This window comes from Nomascus leucogenys, chromosome 6 (assembly GCF_006542625.1).
Source record: "Nomascus leucogenys isolate Asia chromosome 6, Asia_NLE_v1, whole genome shotgun sequence".
Taxonomy (NCBI): Eukaryota; Metazoa; Chordata; class Mammalia; order Primates; family Hylobatidae; genus Nomascus; species Nomascus leucogenys.
In genome coordinates this window covers 669,705-689,875 of record NC_044386.1, presented here as the reverse complement: position 1 = coordinate 689,875, position 20,171 = coordinate 669,705, and the positions used below count along the sequence as shown (strand labels likewise).

Genomic DNA, 20,171 nt, shown 5'->3' with positions numbered 1-20,171 from the left:
TCTGGTGTGGCACGGCTTGAGACTAGACATTTTTAAAAACATACTTTTTAATTCTTAGTTTTGTCTTATACTAATTGAGCATTTAGTTTTTTTAGCATAGTAAGTTTTTCTGTCTCCTGAGTACTTTGCACTTAACTCTGTTTCTTGCTACTGGCTATGAGAATTAGCGATTGCTCATTGGTTTTGCAACCCAGGGGAAGAAAGCAAAACAGATGATTGATAAAATCAGCATTAGTATAGTTTAGAAGGGCATTAGATTTCTCTCTTAGGTTCCATTCCTCTGGGGAAAGCTTGACTTTTCTATTTTTATTTATTTTACGTTGACTGAAGGGTTTGCTGACTCACAGAAACACAACAGAACAGACTTAAAGGAGAGTGGGAGAAAAGGAAACTTGATGAGAGGATCAGGCAGCACCTGAGGGCAGATGTTGAGAGCACTCCATGCCCGAAAGCCCTCTGTATTCCCTGCTCCAGGCCCCAGTCTGGCCATTCCTAGCAACAAAGTGAGAAGGGGAGCAGCATTCACTCTGTGGAGTGTCCGCGGTGGAGTCTTCAGGGGAGGGGCTCCACAGCCTTGGGCCGGGCCCTGGGGCTGCTGGCTCTGGAACTGGGACTTGGAGAGGGTCCAGACGGCACATTCTCAGGGTGGCTGGCCTCTGAGGTCATGCTCCAGCCTGACGCTGGTACTCACCTTTGAGAGGCCTGTGCTGAGGAAACTGGTTATGATAATAAAATACTGATGTTTCCATATTTTTACCATAAATTATGAAATAAGGCTGTCCTTTTGGGGGGCAAAGTCTTTTTCTAATAGTTTGAGAGAACCATTTGGTGACAGAATTTTAAATTCTATTCTGTGGAGAAATTCTAGAGATAGAGGATATCACTGTGCCGCGCACCTGCCTTTATCCCTCGACTTTCACTTGAACGAATCAGATCGTTGCTTCTTGTTCCTATTTATGTTCTGGAGAAATGCAGGAAATGCTCCTTTTTCCTCACACAGCATTTGTATGTGATGCTTAGAAAGAAGTTACAGGCTTGGCCAGCTTCGTTGTAGTATTTTTCATGCAAGACCAACGTGCAACTAAGAAAACTTACTCTAAGTTCTTAAGCGTTATTTCTAGATCAGAGAGCCCAGTTGAATTGTTTTCTGCTCGATTGTAGCTTTTTCCTTTTGGTCTCTTGATAGTCATCTAGAGCTTTGCTGTTGTCTGTGGCATTTCAAACTTGGTAAGTCTTTCCTGTTTTCTTTTCAGGCAGATTTCAAACTGATGTGTGATAATGCAATGACATACAATAGGCCAGATACCGTGTACTACAAGTTGGCGAAGAAGATCCTTCACGCAGGCTTTAAGATGATGAGCAAAGTAAGAAACTCACTGGCAGCAGCGAGCTACGGAAAGCAGGGGCTCTGCCCCCCGTCGCTTGTGCCCGAAGGGAGCCTCACAGTGAACACATGCTCCATCCACCCGCCACCCTCATGGTGTTGCCCCCTTTGCTCTAGGGTAGACATCCCCGGCCGCCCTCTCTGCTCATGACCTAGCTGTAACGTCTCATTTAGGGTTGGTGGAAAGTTCCGCATCTCTTGATCTTAAGCCTGGGTGTCAGTCTTGCTGGATGGCAGCCAGCATTGCAGGCTTGTTTTGCGTGGCTGCCTCACTGAATCCAGGCGGGACATCCTTGTCTTCCTTGGCCATCCTGAGTGGCTTCCCAGATCTGTGCCGTGAGCCAGGCTGCATGCGTCCCACGTAGGTGAAGGTAAAGGGGAGGTGCGGCACCTGCCGTGCTCTGGCAGTGGGTCAAGCCCCCACAACCACCTCCCGCTGCTCCGCCGTGGAAAGTTAGCTCTTAGGCCAGGTGAGGCTGTGACCATCCCCATCCCATCCCATCGTCACGGCACCCTGGCTGTGAGGGAAAGGTAAATCCCTGCTGCTCTGTCCTTTCTGATTCTAGGAGCGGCTGTTAGCTTTGAAGCGCAGCATGTCGTTTATGCAGGACATGGATTTTTCTCAGCAGGCAGCTCTTTTGGGCAATGAAGATACAGCTGTTGAAGAACCTGTCCCTGAAGTTGTACCAGTACAAGTAGAAACTGCCAAGAAATCCAAAAAGCCGAGTAGAGAAGTTATCAGGTAAAGGCTCTGGAAACCGCATTTGCTTTTGGAGTTGAGCACCACAGCCAGGAAAGCAGGTGCCTTGTAGGGGAGGAGTGAGTGAGTGAGAGAACGGATGTCATGTCACTTAGACGTCCTTGGTGTAGCTTATTCTGGCAGGAGGAGTGTGGCCAGACAGCCCCTCCTGCCCACCGGCCACCTGCACTCTCTGACCCAGGTGTGGTACCCAAGCCTGTCCCGTCACCCCTGCCCCCAACTTCTACTGACTGGTGGTCTGTCTCCACACACCATTTGTTAAGATCATCGGCCCCTCCCTCCCCTGCACAGTGCCTGCCGGCAGCCAAGGCTGTGCCCTTGTCCCAGACTGTGCCGCACAAGTGGGCCGACTTTGGGCAGCCAGCATTGGCAGCGGGCTTCTTTCTTGCTGTGGGGCAGATGCACACTCCTGAACTGGTCTGTGTAGACCCTGGAGTGGAGCAGGTGCAGGCCCATGGTCAGGAAGGTGTGGATGCTGCGGGGGAAGCAGGTGAGGACTGCAGGCCACAGCTCCCTGTAGCTCTGCTCCCTCCCACAGGGAGCAGCTGACTTGGCTGGTCCTTCAGAGAACCTTCTTCCTTTTTTTCTAAACCCCAGAGTGGTTTTAATGGGGCCTCTTTGTCATGGTGGCTGAGCATTGAGATTGTATCAAAGTCTGTATCACACGTCATTCCTCTAGACGCTACTCCACCTATGTGAGACGGCTGCCTGATAGGACCAAACAAAGCGAGAGTATCGCCAGGGGCCTTAGAGGCACCAAGAGCACTTACCATAGCCTGCAGCGGGCAGAAGCGCCTGGCACAGAGCCTGCTTCATCACGTGTCACTTGCTGAGTGCAGGCCCCAGAGAGCACAGTCTCGGGACATCCACCCTCATGGCCGTGTGTCTGACAGCACTGTGGCTCGTGGTCTTCCTAGTATCCTGAGAGGACTGTGGCCTGTTGCCAGCCTGGGGACAGATCAGATTTGAAGGATGGTTTCTGCTGAAGCCTATTGCTTTTGTGCCGTCTTGTGGGAAGTCAGGGACCGTCTGGAGTTGGTACTGAACGTCTTTGAGGCAATTTGATGGTCACGGCCCTCCCTTGTTTGTTTCCTTCTCACAGTGTGTATGGGACTCGCATGGATTTAACAGGTGGGGCGGCAGCAGTGCTGGGCTCGGTGCTTCTGCTCTGAGCAGCTCCCTCCAACAGTCAAAAGGGGGAGTGGTCTTGAGACCAGCCCCTCAGGTCCTGCAGCCTTGGCTTAGGAGACAGAGGGTGCTCTGCGCGGCCAGAGTGTGTTGCTTGGCAACGGACGACAGTCTCCTAAGGCGGTCTCCCCACGTGCATTGCGTTTCCCACCCCGCTGCCGCGCGAACACTCACTGCGTGGTTGGCTGGTGGCTGTGTGCAGCCTCAGCCCCCGACTCGAGTGCACTGCTGGCCTTCAGGGGTAGGGGTTTCGTGGCCGCCCTTTGCCGCCTCATGGTGGCTGAGCATTGAGGGGGAATTGAAGTTGGTGTTGGTCAGCATGCTCAGCTGCGGTGGGGTTGTGTCCTGGCAGACCCACCCCCGGTTGGTTTTGGGTGTTTCTGGTGCTGCGGCTCCACCCTTGCCTGTGGGACCCAGGCCCTTTAGATGAATCCCCAGCTGTCAGTCTGCAAGCAGCAGAGCGTGCCGAGCTCCGGCACTCACCTTCACCTAGTGTCATGTGCATTGGTAATGGGCTCACGCAGGTGCCTGAGTGGAGCCCCTCCCTGCGGAGCTCATGGGGCTCTGACTCCTGTGCAGGGTTGCCAGGTTGTCACTGTAGGTCAGGCAAGGCCAGGCCATTCTCACTGTAGGTCAGGCAAGGGCAGGGCCACTCTCACGGGTAGGGCTTGTCCTGGGCCTGCACCTGGCCCTAGGCCATTCAGACCCACGCCCAGGCAAGTGCCCAGGGTGGGAAGGAGCCCATTCGCATGCTTCTAGAACCTTCCACACTCCTTGGGTGCTACAGTCTGTGCCCCTCAGCTGTTGGAGAACTGCTTCAGGTGGAACCTGGGGCCACTTGCTGACTTCCTTGTGTGTTCTTTGTGCCACCCAGTGGCCACAGCAGAGGGGGCTGCTCTCCACCCAGCCCAGCAGCACCAGACCTCACTCGAGCAGCCCCACCTATCCTGCCTTGCTGTGAACCCTGTGTAGTCACGGGGGCTTTTCCAGTCACTTTTCTGATGGGGCCTTTAATGACTAACCAGTGTGGGCATCTGTTATTTTGTTGCTCTTGTTGCTAAAGCACTTTAACAGTTTTCACTGCGTTGAAAAACAGAGAGTCTGTCTACTTGGCTTACGTTTACTCTTTATTTTAATAAAAGCGTCTTAATTTGTTATTTGGTTAGGGTGAAAAGGGATGCTTTGAGACCTAAAAGGAGTTAAGTGTGCTCTGCCAGCTCTGTGTCTGAGGGCAGGGTCAGTAGAAGCTGGGTTAGGTGCCGACGCATGGGGAGCAGGTGTGCGGTGGGGACGCTGCCTCCAGGTGACTTGGTTGTCCCCACCTCACAGCTGCATGTTTGAGCCTGAAGGGAATGCCTGCAGCTTGACGGACAGTACCGCAGAGGAGCACGTGCTGGCGCTGGTGGAGCACGCGGCTGACGAAGCTCGGGACAGGATCAACCGGTTCCTCCCAGGCGGCAAGGTAGTGCTCTGTGGCCACCGAGAGAGGGTGCCGCGTGGCCCCAGACTCTCCGTGTGCCTCTCCTTCTGGGTTGGTGCTGTGTGATCCAGCACAGCCACCGGGATCCAGAGGTCAGCGTGGGGCCCTGAAGGGAGGTCCGGATCAGACACACAGAAGGCTGATCTCTTCAGTCGGGGTCCGGGTGCCTCTGGCGGGGCTGCTGCTGGTGTTTCACGCATCGTGGAGGCCACGTGGTCACTGACCTCATTTCCTTGATGGAGGCCCTGCTGCAGGCTCATCCTTTCTCTTGGAGTGAATGCTGACTTCTGTCTCTGTCACTGGGTGTTGACGTGAGGCACTGCCCTTGTTATTCCAGTGGGGGTGCTGGTGTTGGATCCGACAGATGGTCCATAATAGGCCACCGACCGTGTTCACGTGGCTCCTGCCACAGATGGTCTTTGTGTGGTGGGGCCCACTCAGCTGACCACGCTCTCCTTTCTGGCAGGAGACGTTCTAGACCCAGTGTCTCCAGTGGAAACAGAGCACAGGCTGTCTGCAGTCTCGGTCTTCCTAGCAGCCCTGATAAGAGAAGTAGAGCAATGCAGGTGACATTAATCCTGGCAGGTTTCATTTCACCTCTATATCCAACATGTTATCTCAACATGTAGTCTGTAGAAAATGTTAATTTGAACTTTATGGGTTTTTTTCATATTAAGTCTTCAAAAGGCACATGGGATGGGATGTAAAGAATGCTGAAGTGGGGGCGTTTCAGAGGTGTCCGCTTCTGTTTGTCTGTGCCTGCCGGGAAGTTGCAGTGGTCTGTGTGGCTCACGTGTCACGAGGTTGCGGTCTGCGTGGCTCGCGTGTCGCGAGGTTGCGCGTGGCTCGCGTGTCGCGAGGTTGCGGTCTGCGTGGCTCGCGTGTTGGGAAGTTGCTGTAGTCTGTGTGGCTTATGTGTTGGGAGGTTGTGGTCTGCGTGGCTCACGGGTGGTTGCTTGGCTCGCGTGTTGGGAGTTTGTGGTTTGCACGGCTCGTGTGTTGGGAAGTTGCTGTGGTCTGTGTGGCTTATGTGTTGGGAGGTTGTGGTTTTTGTGGCTTGCATGTTGGGAGGTTGCGGTCTGTGTGGCTCACGTGTTGGGCGGTTGCTTGGCTCGTGTGTTGGGAAGTTGTGGTCTGTGTGGCTCATGTGTTGGGAAGTTGTTTATGTGGCTTGTGTGCTGGAGGTTGTGGTCTGCGTGGTTTGCACTGTAGTTCTTTTGGACAGACTTGTTCTGCACTCTGTGCTTCAGCCCTGGAATTGCCACATTCTCCAAGGAGCCCTGGTTTCTTGACTAGAGAGCCTTGTTTAGAAGCCAGGACCTGGGTTCTAGGTGAAGCCCTCTGCAGATAGAGCTGGGAAATGCCTGTTGTGTGTGCCTGCACCACATACGTGGACACTGTGCAGAAGGATTCTGTTGGCACCTGTGTTTACATGGGTTGAAAACTTTTTACATTGAAACTTCCAGTTCCCTCCTGCCCCGTGGGTTCCCCCCACTTCTTCCCTTTCAGTTTTGTATCTGCGCCGTGAGGACTTGACTCCTAATCTATGCATCAAATCCGTGTCCCATTGTACCTGATCTTCCGCCTCTCCCCAGGGCCCTGGCCATCCTGTGGGCTCTGATACTTTGCATGGATCGGTGGGGGGGAGCTGCCCCCACACCAGCGTCTGGCTCTTCTCAGGCCAGGTGGCTGCCCTGACCGCAGCATGGACATCACCCTTGCACTGGACCCAGCCAACCCCTGCATGACAGCCCTCCTTCCCCTTGACCCCCAAGTCAGCACACACCAGTGCCTCCTCTTCTTGGATCCTCCTGATGGCCTGTACACAGAACTGGGGTGTGGGTTTTTAAATGAAAACCAGTCGGCACATGCTTGAGAGCCGGAGCTGCCCGCCGTCAGGGCAGTGCCATGCTGACCTGCCAACCATTCCATTTTGTCGAGGCTCATGAGCAATTTTAAATGTTTACTTGCGGGTGAAGGTTTTTGTTTCAGCTGTACCCCCTATAGCAGGGCCATGGGGAGCCTAAGAGGTTCTCCTTGCACCTGTGTGCACTCTGCTGTTGCCGGTGAGTCTGAAATTCCAGGGAATGCCGTGAGGGGCCCTCTGGCGTTTGTTCTTGGACAGATGTGCTTTCACCCCCATTAACCCCTGCTTGTTGGCCTTCATTTCATTTGTGCTGCGCTGCCCCTCCTGAGGACAGACGCTCAGGCAGTGCTTCCTTCCAGATGGGCTATCTGAAGAGGAACGGGGACGGGAGCCTGCTCTACAGCGTGGTCAACACGGCCGAGCCGGACGCTGATGGTGGGTGCCCACTCAGGGCTGGCTTTATGCTGTCTGTACACTCTTTTTTGGGCCTCCATTGATGTTCTGTGATGAAAAGCCGAGCCATTGGCCATGGGGCAGCATGAGAAGCTGCCCGGCTTCCCGACCCTGCTCGCATCCGGACGTGACACGTGCGCTGAGTGGAGGCGTGGACGGCCATCTCGCGGGGCGGGGGTGCTGGTCAGACCTTGGTCAGGGGTCCTTGGGAGCAGCGGGACTCAAGCCACGTTCCTGCAAAGCTGGTGAGAGGCCTTTAGGGCCAAACCTCACTAGCATCGGGAAGGGTTCACATCCCGAGCTCAGTTCTTCAGCAAAGACCGGAGTGCTGGCCCTCCCTGCTCCTTGAATCTGGAAAGCAGTCTTAGAAAAAGAAGAGCTGTTAGATGATTATGTCCAGGACAGTGTTGAAGGATGGTGCACACTGGGCCTGTCCAGCCCGTCAGGGGCGCTTTGTTGGCCTGGAAGTAATTAAGAGGCTTGTCCTTTGAAGGAAAGTGTGACTCACTTGGGTTTGAAACGCACTCGCGGGCTCACATGAGGAACGCGCAGCCCGGCAAAGGTTGCCTCTTGATTTCCACTTCCCTCGCTCTCACCCGCGTGCCTGCTGGTCTTTCACCCACTCCAACGTGCCAGCGTGGTTTTCTCCAGTGTGTGAAGGATAGAAACAGGCTGATCTATTTAATCTTCAGCTTGTTTTCCTAAAGAGGACAGACTGTTGATCCATATTTAGCTTAAGAGAGTGTTGAGACCGAGGCACCGGTTGGGAACTGAGGAACTCCTGATCTGATCCCATGAGTGGTGTGTGGGTGGCGACTTGAGCATGGCAGACACGCTGTCAGATTCATGCGCTCCAGGTGCACACGCCACCGTTCCACTGTTAGAGCACGCAGGACAAGATTTCTTCTTGGAGTTGTTGAGTGATCCATTTGAAAATGTTCTCAAAGTATTACTGGTGTGGTGGCCAACGATGCAGTATTTTTTATTGTGTTGACTTTGGGGTGATAAAGAAATAAAATTGAAATGCAGTTAGTTTTGAGAATGGTGGTTGGCTTTTGCAAATTTGTTTTCAGGTGATCGTTATAAAATCCCCCCACCCGCACCAATCACATCCATTGTGATGTGGAGAAAGGGCTCATGGCACTGCACTGGGGCACCGCGTTGGGGTCACGCCTGCTGCTCATGGCCCGCCATGTCCATGTTGCAGAGGAGGAGACCCACCCGGTGGACTTGAGCTCGCTCTCCAGTAAGCTGCTCCCAGGCTTCACCACGCTGGGCTTCAAAGACGAGAGAAGAAACAAAGGTAAATCCATAGTCCCATCCCAGGAGCCGGCCGGAGCAGGGAAGGTGGCAGGGATTGAGTGGGGTGATGGCAAATGCTGCTGATTCCTACTTGAGGGTTTCCTCACTGTACCTGGATTCATATTTTCGCGTGAGTAAGATTGAGATCAGTTACAGTGACAGGAACGAAACTTGTGTTGGATGGGGACACACAGCGGGCACCTTGGTTGCATCACTGGACTTCACCTTGGTCAGTGTTTTGGGGTCCTTGTGTTTTTGTTCCTGTCGCATTACAGAACATCCCTTCAGGGGTCAGAATGTGTGGCCCCTGGGCCTTGGGTCTGGTCTGTGTGTTCTCCTCTCCATCTGCACTGCTGCCTCCTGGCTGCGCTGCTGCTGGGACCTCCTGCACGGCCCCACCCTCCACTTCTCCACCTCTGCTGAGTCCCTCCCTTGCAGACAGCTGCATGGACACTGCTCCTGCCAGCCTTTCTCCCTCAGCCACTCACACCATCTGCTAATGGGACAGCTCACTATTGCCTCCAAACCATGGCCTTGACTCAAGAGCTTCCTTGTTTCTGGAATGTTCTTTCCTCCAGCTCCAGGTGTTGGAATTCTGCCTGGTCTGGGTCTCCTGTTGAAGGACGCCCTCCACGGGAAAGGATCCTCTTGCCTTCACCACTTGCCTTCACCAGCCCCTGCTCCCCTCTTCCTCTTGGGGCTGTTGTGGTTGTTGATACTTTTTTTGTTGTGTTTGACACACTGCTTGTTCTCACCCTCTAACACAGTTCTCAACCACAGCACTTTTGTCCCTGGGGACGTTTGGCAGTGTCTGGAGACATGTTGATGGTCCCACTGGGGTGGGGGGTGCTGCTGGCATCTGGTGGGGAGACGCCAGGGGTGCTGCTCCACGCCCTATGGGACACCGCACAGTACACCTGGCCCGTGTCCCCCACAGCGAGAGCTGGCCCTGGGCAGGCGTGGTCTCTGCGGTGTGTGGTGGTTGGGATGCTTCACAGTGACAGACGGTGCCCTCTGCCCACGTCTCCACACAGCTCTTTTGCTTGTGGAGCTCACCCTTTTGCAGAGAGCTCATTTCTCTACGGTCTTTGGCCTGCAGAAGGAAAATGAGGGGTGTTGAGTTACACCCCTGCTGGTTACACATGGAAAACTCAGGAGCGAGAATTTTGTAGGGAGCAAGAGAGGCGAGACTGGGGTGCTGGCTGCCAGCCAGGCGGTCCCTCAGCCCCTGGAGAAGCGGGGTGGGGCCTGCACACCGAGTCCTTCCAGTGAGTCCAGTGATGCTCTTTCTCCTCTTCCACACAGTTACCTTTCTCTCCAGTGCCACTACTGCACTTTCAATGCAGAATAATTCAGTATTTGGCGACTTGAAGTCAGACGAGATGGAGCTGCTCTATTCAGCCTACGGAGATGAGACAGGCGTGCAGTGTGCGCTGAGGCAAGTGTCGGCCCCGGGGAGCCCTTGGCTGCTGTGCAGCTTGAGCTGCGTCCTGGTGTGGGACCCGGAGCCCCACATGTGTGCGGGTGGGGAGAGAGCCATCCCGCAGCCGTCCAGATGGCAGCCCGGGCCTTCCTGTTGCTTTCAGTCATCCACCCAGGTCTGCCACAGGCCAGTCCTGAAATTTGGGTAACTCAGTCAGAGTTGCAAGAAGGCGGCGATCAGAGTGTAGCTTGTGAAGGGGTTGGGGGTGTGTTGAGCTCACTGGATCATACTGAATTATGTTTCCTAAGTGGCCGTACTAGCTCAGGCTGCAGTGACAAAGTGCCACAGACTGGGTCTTACTCCTGGGGCTGGCGTCTGCCATGAAGGTGTGGGCGGGGCTGGTTCCTCCCAAGTCCTCTCTCCTGGGCCTGCAGGTGCCGTCTTCTCCCTGTGCCTTCCTGGGGCCGTCCTACGCGTGTCTGTGTCCTCAGCTCTCCTGGAGACCCGACCATTCTGCAAGGGCCCGGGTCATATTGGATCAGGGCCACCCTAATGGCCTCATGTCACTGCAGTGACCTTAAAGGCCGTAAAGGCCCCAGCTCCAAGTATAGTCACATTCCGAGGCACTGGGGTCAGGATTTCAACTTACGAACTCTGAGCGGGAGACACAGTTCAGGCCATGGCAGGCTAAAGTATAATACTAAAATCACAAATGTAGTAGCCTGCTTTTCCGTAGAATGTTGCCGTGTGTGTTTTTTGTTTTCTGTGGCAAAATAAAAGTGGGTCAGTCTTGTAAAATTTTGGCAGTTTTTAATGGAGAAAGCAACTTAATTTTGCTAGCCTTTAAGAAATGGCATCTTGACATATCAGGTCTTCATTTTATTCCAACAAGAATGCAGAATATGTTTTAAAAATAAACAAGAATCCCGTTAGTGCTTCATAAAATAAGTGAAAACCTGACCCTGATTTTTGTAGCAAAAAAAGGAAGTAAATGTGGAAAATGAAGAGGAAATTCTAGTAGGAGACAATGGCATCGTAAGTCAGAAATTAAAGAGTTGTTTGCTCCCCGCCCTCCCACCAGCCCTCACCTCACCCCTGCTGTGGGGCCTCTGCCCAGCCTGGGCCAAGGCCGCAGCTCCCCTGGTGCCATCCTGTCCGCAGTCGGCTCCCCTGTCCACGGCTCGTGGTTCCTTCAGGACATCAGTCACCTGTTGTCCATGTGGCACATCATCAGCGGACTGTGCACACCCCCTGCCTTCCCCAACTGTCTGTTCCTAGAACGCATCAGGTTCCATGTTGCTGTGAAGAAAGATCATTCCGACCCCGCCTGCCTCGCGGCTGCAGGGGCAACACTCAGAAGCACATCTCCTAGGGCCTGGCATGAGGCTATGTGGTCCCATGCCAGCCTCAGCACACAGACACCCAGATCCTCTGCCCTTGAGTGCTTCTCCCGTGCACACTGCGAGTGCTGAGCTTGGCCTGTCCTGGGCTGTGGGTGTTTTAACAAAGACATGGAGTCTCCTTGTTGCCTCCTGTGACCGTGGTTCAGCTTCTGACCAGCAGCCATCCTTGTTCCTCTCTGCGAAGGTCTTCGGAGTCTAGGGAGCCCTTCTGAGGCCCTTGCTTGGCGCTTTGATTCTAAGACTACACATTTTTGTTCCTGGCCTACTTTTTAGATTGTATTATATTTTACTTTTTAAGCTGTTTGATTTATATGGCCAAGAATCAGGATGGTACTAAAAGGAATGCCTTGGACGTGTCGGCCCACCCCTGCCCCATGCACCTCTTCCTTACCGGCAGGCGCTGCCTACCAGTTGCTTCCATCCACACCCACTTGTGTTTTTAAACGCGTAACGAGTGGAAAGATAGGAGTATCCTTTTACAGATGATAACACAGCACACGTGTGTTTCTAGAATGTGTGCGTGTGTATTCATGCTGTTCTCCCCCTCCCGCCCAGAGATCTTTTTAACCTTTTTGGGTCATGGACCACTTTGAAAATCTAATGAAAACTATCAGCCACTCCCTCCAAAATACCCGCTGTGGGAGGGTCACGGGGACTGAGGAGCTGTGCTGGCATGGCAGGCTTCTGTGATCAGGGCCACCTCGAGGGCCAGGCGGGAAGGGCTTGGCATGGAGCACACAGCATGCCTTTCAGCACGCCTTCTCCCGCGGCCCCTCTAGCCTGCAGGAGTTTGTGAAGGATGCTGGGAGCTACAGCAAGAAAGTGGTGGACGACCTCCTGGACCAGATCACAGGTGGAGACCACTCCAGGACGCTCTTCCAGCTGAAGCAGGTGGGCTGCACTCGCACCGGCGGGGGGGTGGGGGCAGTTGCCCTTGGGGTGCTGCTGGTGGGAAGAGCCTGCAGCTTGGCCAGGCTCTCGGGGATGAGGAGCTGTCGCAGGGACTCTGCTGCCGGCTCCTCGTCAGGATCTGCGTGCTTCTCTGCATGGGCAGGTGTCCCCCGGAGACCATGACTGTGTGCTCACCACTCCCAGCGCACTCGTAACTCCCTATTCTCATCTTCATCTCTCATCTCTGTCACTTCCCTTCATCCTGAAGAATTCTAAAAAATATTTCCTGTAGTTCAGATTTACTGACAGTGATCTCTCAGCATTGGCTTATCTGAAAGTCTTTATTTCATCTTCATTTTTGAAATTCATTTTCCCTGTGTATGGAATTTTAGATGACCTTTTTTACCATCTACTGTAAAATAGGTTTGACTTGCATTGTTGCTATAAAAAAGCATCTGGGCCAAGCATGGTGGCTCACGCTTGTAATCCCAGCACTTTGGGAGGCCGAGGCAGGCAGATCACAGGGTCAGGAGATCGAGACCATCCTAGCTAACATGGTGAAACCCCACCTCTACTAAAAAATACAAAAAATTAGCTGGGTGTGGTGGCAGGTGTTTGGAGTCCCAGCTACTCGGGAGGCTGAGGCAGGAGAATGGCATGAACCCGGGAGGCGGAGCTTGCAGTGAGCCAAGATCATGCCACAGCACTCCAGCCTGGGCCACAGAGCCAGACTCCATCTCAAAAAAAAAAAAAAAAAAAAAGCATCTGAAGTCATTCTCATCTTTGTTTTCCACATGTGATGTGTCTTTTTGGCAAACTGCAGCCCGCAGGCCAGATCTGACCTGCAGTCTGCTTTTGTACAGACCACAAGCCAAGAATGTCTTTTACATCTTTAAAAGGTCGTTAAAAGAAAAGGAAGAAGAAGATGCTGCAGGCAGTGTGCGGCTCGCAGAGCCTCGGCTTCTCACTCCCAGGCCCTCGGCGTGACGGGATCTGGCCGGTGCTCTAAGAGCTTTTAAACTTTTATCTTTCTTTGTCAGTGATTTTCAGCATTGTATTTTCCAGGTGCCTTGGTGGGCTTTTCTTTGGGTTCTACTTAGCATTTGTTGTTTCTTGGATCTGTCTGTAGTTTTCATCATATTTGGAAGATTTTTAGCCATTACTCAAATGTCATTTTCCACCACTGCCTCTTCCTCCTCCTGCTGGACTGTGGCACGGTGAGGACAGCTCGTGTTATCTCACATGGCACCGACACTGTGCTGCTGCACCAGGCTGCTGCAGATTAGTTTCTGATGCTGTTGGCTAAGTTCACTAACCTGTTCTCTGGCCACACCTAAACCTATTATCCCAGATCAGTTTCCACTGATGATGCCGCCCTGCGCTGCTCATCGCTGGGGCTCCATTTGCTGCTTTTGTGTATCTTCTCTTCTGTCATGTTGTGTGTATGTTTTTCCTTACATCCTTGAGCCATGTTCATCATATTTATTGCAGCTGCTTTTGAAGTCCTCAGTCACTGAGTCTGTCGCCTCTGCCGTTTCCGGTTCCGTTTCTGTTTGACACTTTGCTGCACTTGGAGCTGTGGGCCGTTGTGCATGTGCCTGGTGGACAGTCCTCACCCTCGCTGTCTGATAAAAAAGCACTGGCCACATGGCCGCTGGGAAATTTGAATGTGGCCAGTCTGAATTTAGATGTGATGTGTGAGCTACAAACTAGATCTTAAAAAACCAATACAAAAAACGTAAAAATATGAGTAACGATTTCTTATGGCCTACATGTTGGAATAAAAACATCTTCAATAAATTTGTCTAAGTAAAATGCATTAGTTAATTGAAAGTTAAAAGAGTAATTTAATGTGGCAGCTAGAATTTTAAGAGCTGGGTACAGTGGCATGTACCTGTCATCAGCTCCTCAGGAGGCTAAGGCGGGAGGATCACTTGAGGCCGGGAGGTCGAGGCTGCAGTGTGATTGCACCACTGCACTCTAGTCTAGGCAACAGAGCAAGACCCGGTCTCAAAAAAAAGATTAAAAAACATTTAGAATGAGGTGTGTGCTCGCATTATGTCCGCTGGGCAAGGCAGGTCTGGGTTCTTGCTCTCTTCCAGAGAATATTGATGATCATTTTGGCAGTTGTTAGTTGTGGATGATGGCCTGATCCTACCAGACCTGTCTGCGGTGGGTCCAGGGCAGCCTTATTCTAGGGTTCGTGTGGCCTTAATGCTAAGGAGTGGCCCTTCGGGAGCCCTGACTTTTCAGCGTGGTCTCTGCTGTGGGTGGAGTTCAGATGAGTTTCTGTCCTGCCCAGGCTCTGAGAACATTTGGCTCATGGCTCCCGAGGAGTGGTCAGTCGCTTGACCTGATGGTTTCATCTGTGCTTGTTACAGATGAACTGGGGTCCACATGCCTGGTGCAGTAAACCCAGACACCCACTCCGAGGTTTTGTGGTAGAAAGGAGACGTGTATTTGCAGATTGCCAAGCCAGGTGGACCAGGAAGCTCATGTATAAATCCTGGCCTCCCCCACTGGCTACAGGCAAGGCTTTTAAAGCAGGGGTAGATGTCAGGAAAGCAGAACTGAAAGGCAGAATCATGCATAAGGACACAGGTTACACGTCCGCTTGGCCTATAAGGGTGATATCTGCAAGCAGGGCCTTGTAGGTTGTAGGTGGAGTCAAAGGTTTTCTGATTTGCAGCTGGTTAAGGAGGAGAAGTTTTGTTTAAAAATTTGGGTTGAAGAGAAAAGAATGTTAGCTTAGGTTTGTGGGTGTGGCTCCCTCCAGGCCCCTCAGGAAGAAATTCAGAACAAAGAACGGGGTCAGAGCTCAGTCTTCAGTTTCTCCTTATCTGAGGCCTTCATGCCAGTAGATTAGTTTGGTGGGGAGGTCCTAGGTGGAGGGTCCAGGTTTCTGAAAGACAACTCAGGGATATACATTATGATGTTATCTTTACTTTCTTTTTTTTTTTTTTTTTTTTTTTTCCTTTTTGAGACATAGAGTCTCACTCTGTCACCCAGGCTGGAGTGCAGTGGCGTGATCGTGGCTCACCGCAACCTCTGCCTCCCAGATTCAAGCGATTCTCCTGCCTCAGCCTCCCGAGTAGCTGGGATTACAGGCATGCGCCACCACACCCAGCTAATTTTTGTATTTTTAATAGAGGCGGAGTTTCGCCGTGTTGGCCAGGCTGGTCTTGAACTCCTGACCTCAGGTGATCTGTCCACCTCAGCCTCCCAAAATGCTGGGATTACAGGCATGCACCACCACACCTGGCTAATTTTTGTATTTTTAGTAGAGGCGGAGTTTCGCCATGTTGGCCAGGCTAGTCTTGAACTCCTGACCTCAGATGATCCACCTGCCTCGGCCTCCCAGAGTGGTAGGGAGGGAACAAACAGGGAACAAACATCTGACTCCAGCTTCCTTGGCTGTTTTAGGATACTGTTACCTTCTTGCTTATCAAGTTGCTGATTTACTTCTCAGAGTTATCTAAGTAACTGGAATTTCCCTTGAAGGAACTCAAGATTTTCCTTCATTTCCATGCTTGGGGGGCTCGCAGGCCCCTGAAGAGAGGGTTGCAGCCAGGCGGGAGTCCCCATGCAGATTTCTGCAGCTCTGAGGTGCAGCCCCCTCTGCAGAGTCTGCCGCACCAGCCCGTGTGGTTCTGACCCTGAGCTCTGGTCACCCTCCCAGAGTGTTGTGGCCTGCAGGCTCCCTCCAGGCGGGAAGCCGGCCCTCCAACACAGCGTTAGAATCAGGCATTGCTGTGGGGGAGGGAAAGTGACCCCCTCACAGCCCGGAAATGGGATGGCTCTGTGGTTTCCTCTCTGGGTTCCAGTTGGATTCCTTTCGGGAACGTGAACTTGGATACGGAGTTGAGGGACCCCGAGTGCACCCCCGCAGTAAATGATGCTCAGGACTAAAGTGCCTGAAGGCTTGCGGGGAAACAGACGCGAACAGAACAGCAGTATTCATTTTCTAATTAAAAGCTTGTGAAAATTGATGTCATTGAATCTGAGAAACATTATTTCGAACAAAGATCACACACGATAGAGTGCGTACTAAAGCACCGCTCCACCGGAGCACAGGACGGGTGTGCCATGGAGGCTGACAGTTGTGGAAGGAGAGAATGCACGGCCCGGCCCACCTGCCACAGGCACTGCCAGGAGGTGTCTGCCTCCTTCGCTCCTGCACACACCTGCCCCTGCAGGACTCAAGCTGGTCTCATGCACCTGGTCATATTCCAGGTGGAACCCACCAGGCCCTTTTTATCCTAAGCTTCCCGTAGGATCTAGGCACATCTTTTTTCTTTTTTAAGCCACCCAAGGCTGCCGAAACAGCATCGGCATCCTCTCTCTCTGTCCTCTCCGTCTCACCCTGTGGAGCGCTGTCCCCGGCACACAATCCTGGCGCTGAGTGGGGGGCTGGCTGTGGTTGGCTCAGCGGCTGGTGATGAAGAAGGCTTGCAGGACCCCCAGCCTTAATCCATTAAGATGGCGTGACTGGGGAACAGAATTCGCAGAAGCGCACGAGCCATTTTTACGTGTGTGTAATGTCAGCGAATTGTCCATTTCTGTAAAATCACTCTGGAAAAACTAGTTTCTGTCTTCATTTACTTTTCAGAGAAGAAATGTTCCCATGAAACCTCCAGATGAAGCCAAGGTGAGTTTCTGAGCATGGAAGGGCGAGCCTAACGTTAGGATTCTCGCAGGGAAAGTTGTGTCCAGCCTTTGAGGTGGGGAGGTCTGTGCGTATGACAGCGTTTAGAAACGGAGTCTGTTTCTGATCAGTAAGATCAATAGTGTTTCTCCTGCTCTTTTCATGACTTGAGGTGAGTGGTGTGAAGCCGCAGTACGTTCTTCCAAATCCAGAAATGGTAGTTTCAGAGCAGTTGTCCCCGCTGGGTGCTGTCCTTGTGGGACACCCTTGCAAGGAGTGGGCAGGATGGGCCTGCTTGGGACCTGCTTGGCGAGTAGCAGCTGTTGTCCCTAGCACAGTGGGCTCTGGGGCCAGTGCTGGCAGGGCAGTGCTGTGAGCCCAGACTGCTGTACCTGCCGATTGGCAGGTGTGTGTCTCTGACAGTCAGCAGGCATGGGCTTTGGTCTGGGGTCCCTGGGAACCTGAAGAGACCCCTTAACATCTGTCTGAGGGCAGAGGCTGGGCTGCAGGGAGCTGATGAGAGAGTGTGTGTTAGGGTGGCTGTAGTCTAGCCCTGAGGACACGCCTTGCTGGGAAAGGAAAGGGAATGTGGTGTGCTCTGTGAAGTGCCTGAGAAATAGTCCTGGACCCTAAAATTCCGTATGTCTTTCTGTTGCATAATGTCCCTCCCCAATTTCTTTAGCCCCAAAAGGTTAGCAAAGGATTGTTAGTTTGCATTGTTGGTCTGAGTAGGTTTTTCTTTGACATGGATTTGCATATCTGTTCATGAGCTCCAACCTGACAGTCCGTTGAACAGCAGCCTCAGTGAACAGGACTTGGTCTTGTCACTTACTGAGGGGTGGGTTCACGCTTAGCAAATAATTAGAGTGATTTCAATGGCGAGTATTAAGTAACATTTCGTTTTTCGTTTGATGTTTCATTTGTGCTTGATGCCTGTCTGTCTCCACAGGTTGGGGACACCCTAGGAGACAGCAGTGGCTCTGTTCTGGAGTTCATGTCGATGAAGTCGTATCCCGACGTCTCCGTGGATATCTCCGTGCTCAGCTCTCTGGGTGAGTTGTAACAGGCACTTTCCCACGGGACCTGGTGAAAGTGTGATAGAGGAAGAAAACATGTGGCCTCCACCTCCTCTCCCTTCCTGACTAGGCAGGGATGCAAGGAAAATCTTTTGTTACAGTATTTGGTCTTTGTCCCAGGTTTTTGACCCATAGCTCCTAAAACCCTTGGAATCTCCTGAGTGTTAAGTGTGTTTTTTAAGCTAATGAGTAGTGGTTGCAGCCCCTGGGTAACCTCAGGATGGGATCTGGCCGATCCCCAGTGGCTGTGGATTTCATCAGTGTTGCCTACCGCCTCTGTGAAATCCCAAAAGGTGGGGTTCCCTTGGGAGCCTCCTCAGTGCCGGACGCCTGGGGGCTCTGGGAAGAAGGCAGCCCCTTCCCACGGGTCCCCCTTTGCATTGCTCTCACCTGGGGGCCATCCGTACCCTGGGTGAGACCCCATATAATAAATGGGTAAATGTCAGCCTAGTGTGTGGACAGAAGAGTCAAACTCTGCAGGGTGTTTAGAGAGGTTTCTTCTGAGTGAAATGTGAAGACCGTGGCTGTGACACAGTCCCAGGAGGTCCCAAGAACATTTGCCAAGGAGGACAGGTCTGCAGCTTGTTTTGATATGTTTTAGGGAGACAGAGGACATCAGTCAGTACATGTCAGTTGTTACACTGGTTCGTGTTGGAAAGGCGGGACAACTTGAAGCGAGCAACGTCGGGTCATTGGTGGATTCTGAGATTTCCTGATGGGCATTTGTTTGAAAAGGTTAAGCTCTGAAGAGCTGAAGTCAGAAAGAAATGTGCATGGTTAAGATAAGTGGTTGTACAAGTCAAGGTTCTTGTCACATAGATGAAGCTTCAGGTAGCTTCAAAAAGAGTAGAGTAGATGGTAAACGTCGCTTATCAGGCCCTGAAAGGTACCAGATTCTTAGTTAAATCTCTCCTGGGTCAGGAAGAGACTTGGAAGGGGAAGGAGATTCTCTACAGAATGTAGATTTTTCCCACAAGAGACAGCTTTGCAGGGCCATTTCAAAATATGTCAAAGAAAATCTATTTTGAGATAAAATAGTTTCTTTCAGGGCCTGCCATCTATCACGTGATGCTGTACTAGCGTTGGATCGGAATTTGGTGTCTTATTACCACGGAGTCTGCTTTGTCAGCCTTCAGATCTCTGTTTTAAAGTTAATGCTGGTCAGCTGTGCCTGAATTCCGAAAGCGGGGATAATGAGGCAAGTCCAATCCCGCCTCACATCATGGCCTGACCTCATTTTCCAGGTTGACTTTGGAGTGCCCTCGGCCAAGAGTGGGAGTCCGTTCAGTCCGTGGGGCTTAGAATTTTATTTTTCGTTTGCAGATGTTTCTCTGACTTCTGTGAGTCACTCTAGGAAATTCACAGAGCTCAAGTCAGGTCTTGTGGGAACCCCATTTGATAGTCGGAAGCACAGACCACAGCCTGGGGCTTTCAGTTGGCATCAGCCAATGGGGCCATCCTGGCGACTGAGCCCTCACCTGGGAGGCTGCCTGTGTGGCGCCCCCCAGCTGTTCTGACCTCCAGCAGCATTTGTGGTGGCTGGATCCATGGGTCCCACTGGTTAGCGTGGTGACATTCCACCTGTCTCTGCTGGCTCTGTTCAGACACGGCCGTGATTTATTATAGGGGAAGGGTGCCAACAGCAGCAGAGGGACAAGAGCACGGGTGACATCCAGGGAAATCCAGCGTGAGGCCCAGATCCACTCCCAGCAGAGGCACGTGGGACACGCTTAATTCCCAGGATTGAGCTGTGTCAACACATGTGAAATGCCCACCAGGGAAGCTCATCAGAGGCTTGGTGCCCAGGGTCACTGGGGTCTGGTCACAGGGTACCCCCTTGCCAGGCAGGTACCAAAATCCAGACTCCCGGAGGGAAGGTGAGCTTTAGCATAAACCACTCTGTTCCTGTCATTGGAGCTGTGAACAATCCCTAGCACTGGGGGGGACCCCAGACGCCAGCCGTGGCTGGCCTCGCCTTCCAGGGGACCCTGGCCCCAGGCTGCTGTGACAGCACTTTTCTGCACAGCAGCTGCTTTTCTCAGCACTTCTAAGATTTTGTCCTTATTACTACTTCTCAACAGCTTGGTGCTGATGTGCTGTGGTGTGTTAGTCTGTCCTCACGCTGTTATAAAGAACCACCTGAGACTGGTCATTGGTGAAGGAAAGAGGTTTAATTGACTCACAGTTCCTCAGGCTGTATGGGAGGCATGGCTGGGAGGCATCAAGAAACTTCCAATCATGGCGGAAGATGAAGGAGAAGCATGCATGTCTTTACCTGGCAGAGCAGGATAGAGTGCAA

At 52.4% G+C, this 20,171-nt stretch overlaps 1 protein-coding gene across 4 annotated transcripts in view; it reads left to right on the top strand.

Moving 5' to 3' along the window:
* BRD9 (bromodomain containing 9) overlaps nt 1-20,171 on the top strand; it is a 28,529-nt gene that overhangs the window by 4,022 nt on the left and 4,336 nt on the right. For 2 of the 4 annotated variants that reach the window (XM_030813882.1, XM_004088187.3), the window contains 9 exons: nt 1,254-1,364; nt 2,011-2,126; nt 4,662-4,794; nt 7,039-7,114; nt 8,340-8,435; nt 9,740-9,872; nt 12,040-12,151; nt 16,761-16,799; nt 17,746-17,848. In XM_030813882.1, the coding sequence (XP_030669742.1) occupies nt 1,254-1,364; nt 2,011-2,126; nt 4,662-4,794; nt 7,039-7,114; nt 8,340-8,435; nt 9,740-9,872; nt 12,040-12,151; nt 16,761-16,799; nt 17,746-17,848 (919 nt within the window). Of the gene's footprint in view, nt 1-1,253; nt 1,365-1,950; nt 2,127-4,661; nt 4,795-7,038; nt 7,115-8,339; nt 8,436-9,739; nt 9,873-12,039; nt 12,152-16,760; nt 16,800-17,745; nt 17,849-20,171 lie in introns of all 4 variants that reach the window. The other 2 variants (XM_012501705.2, XM_030813881.1) reach the window with 2 other exon arrangements.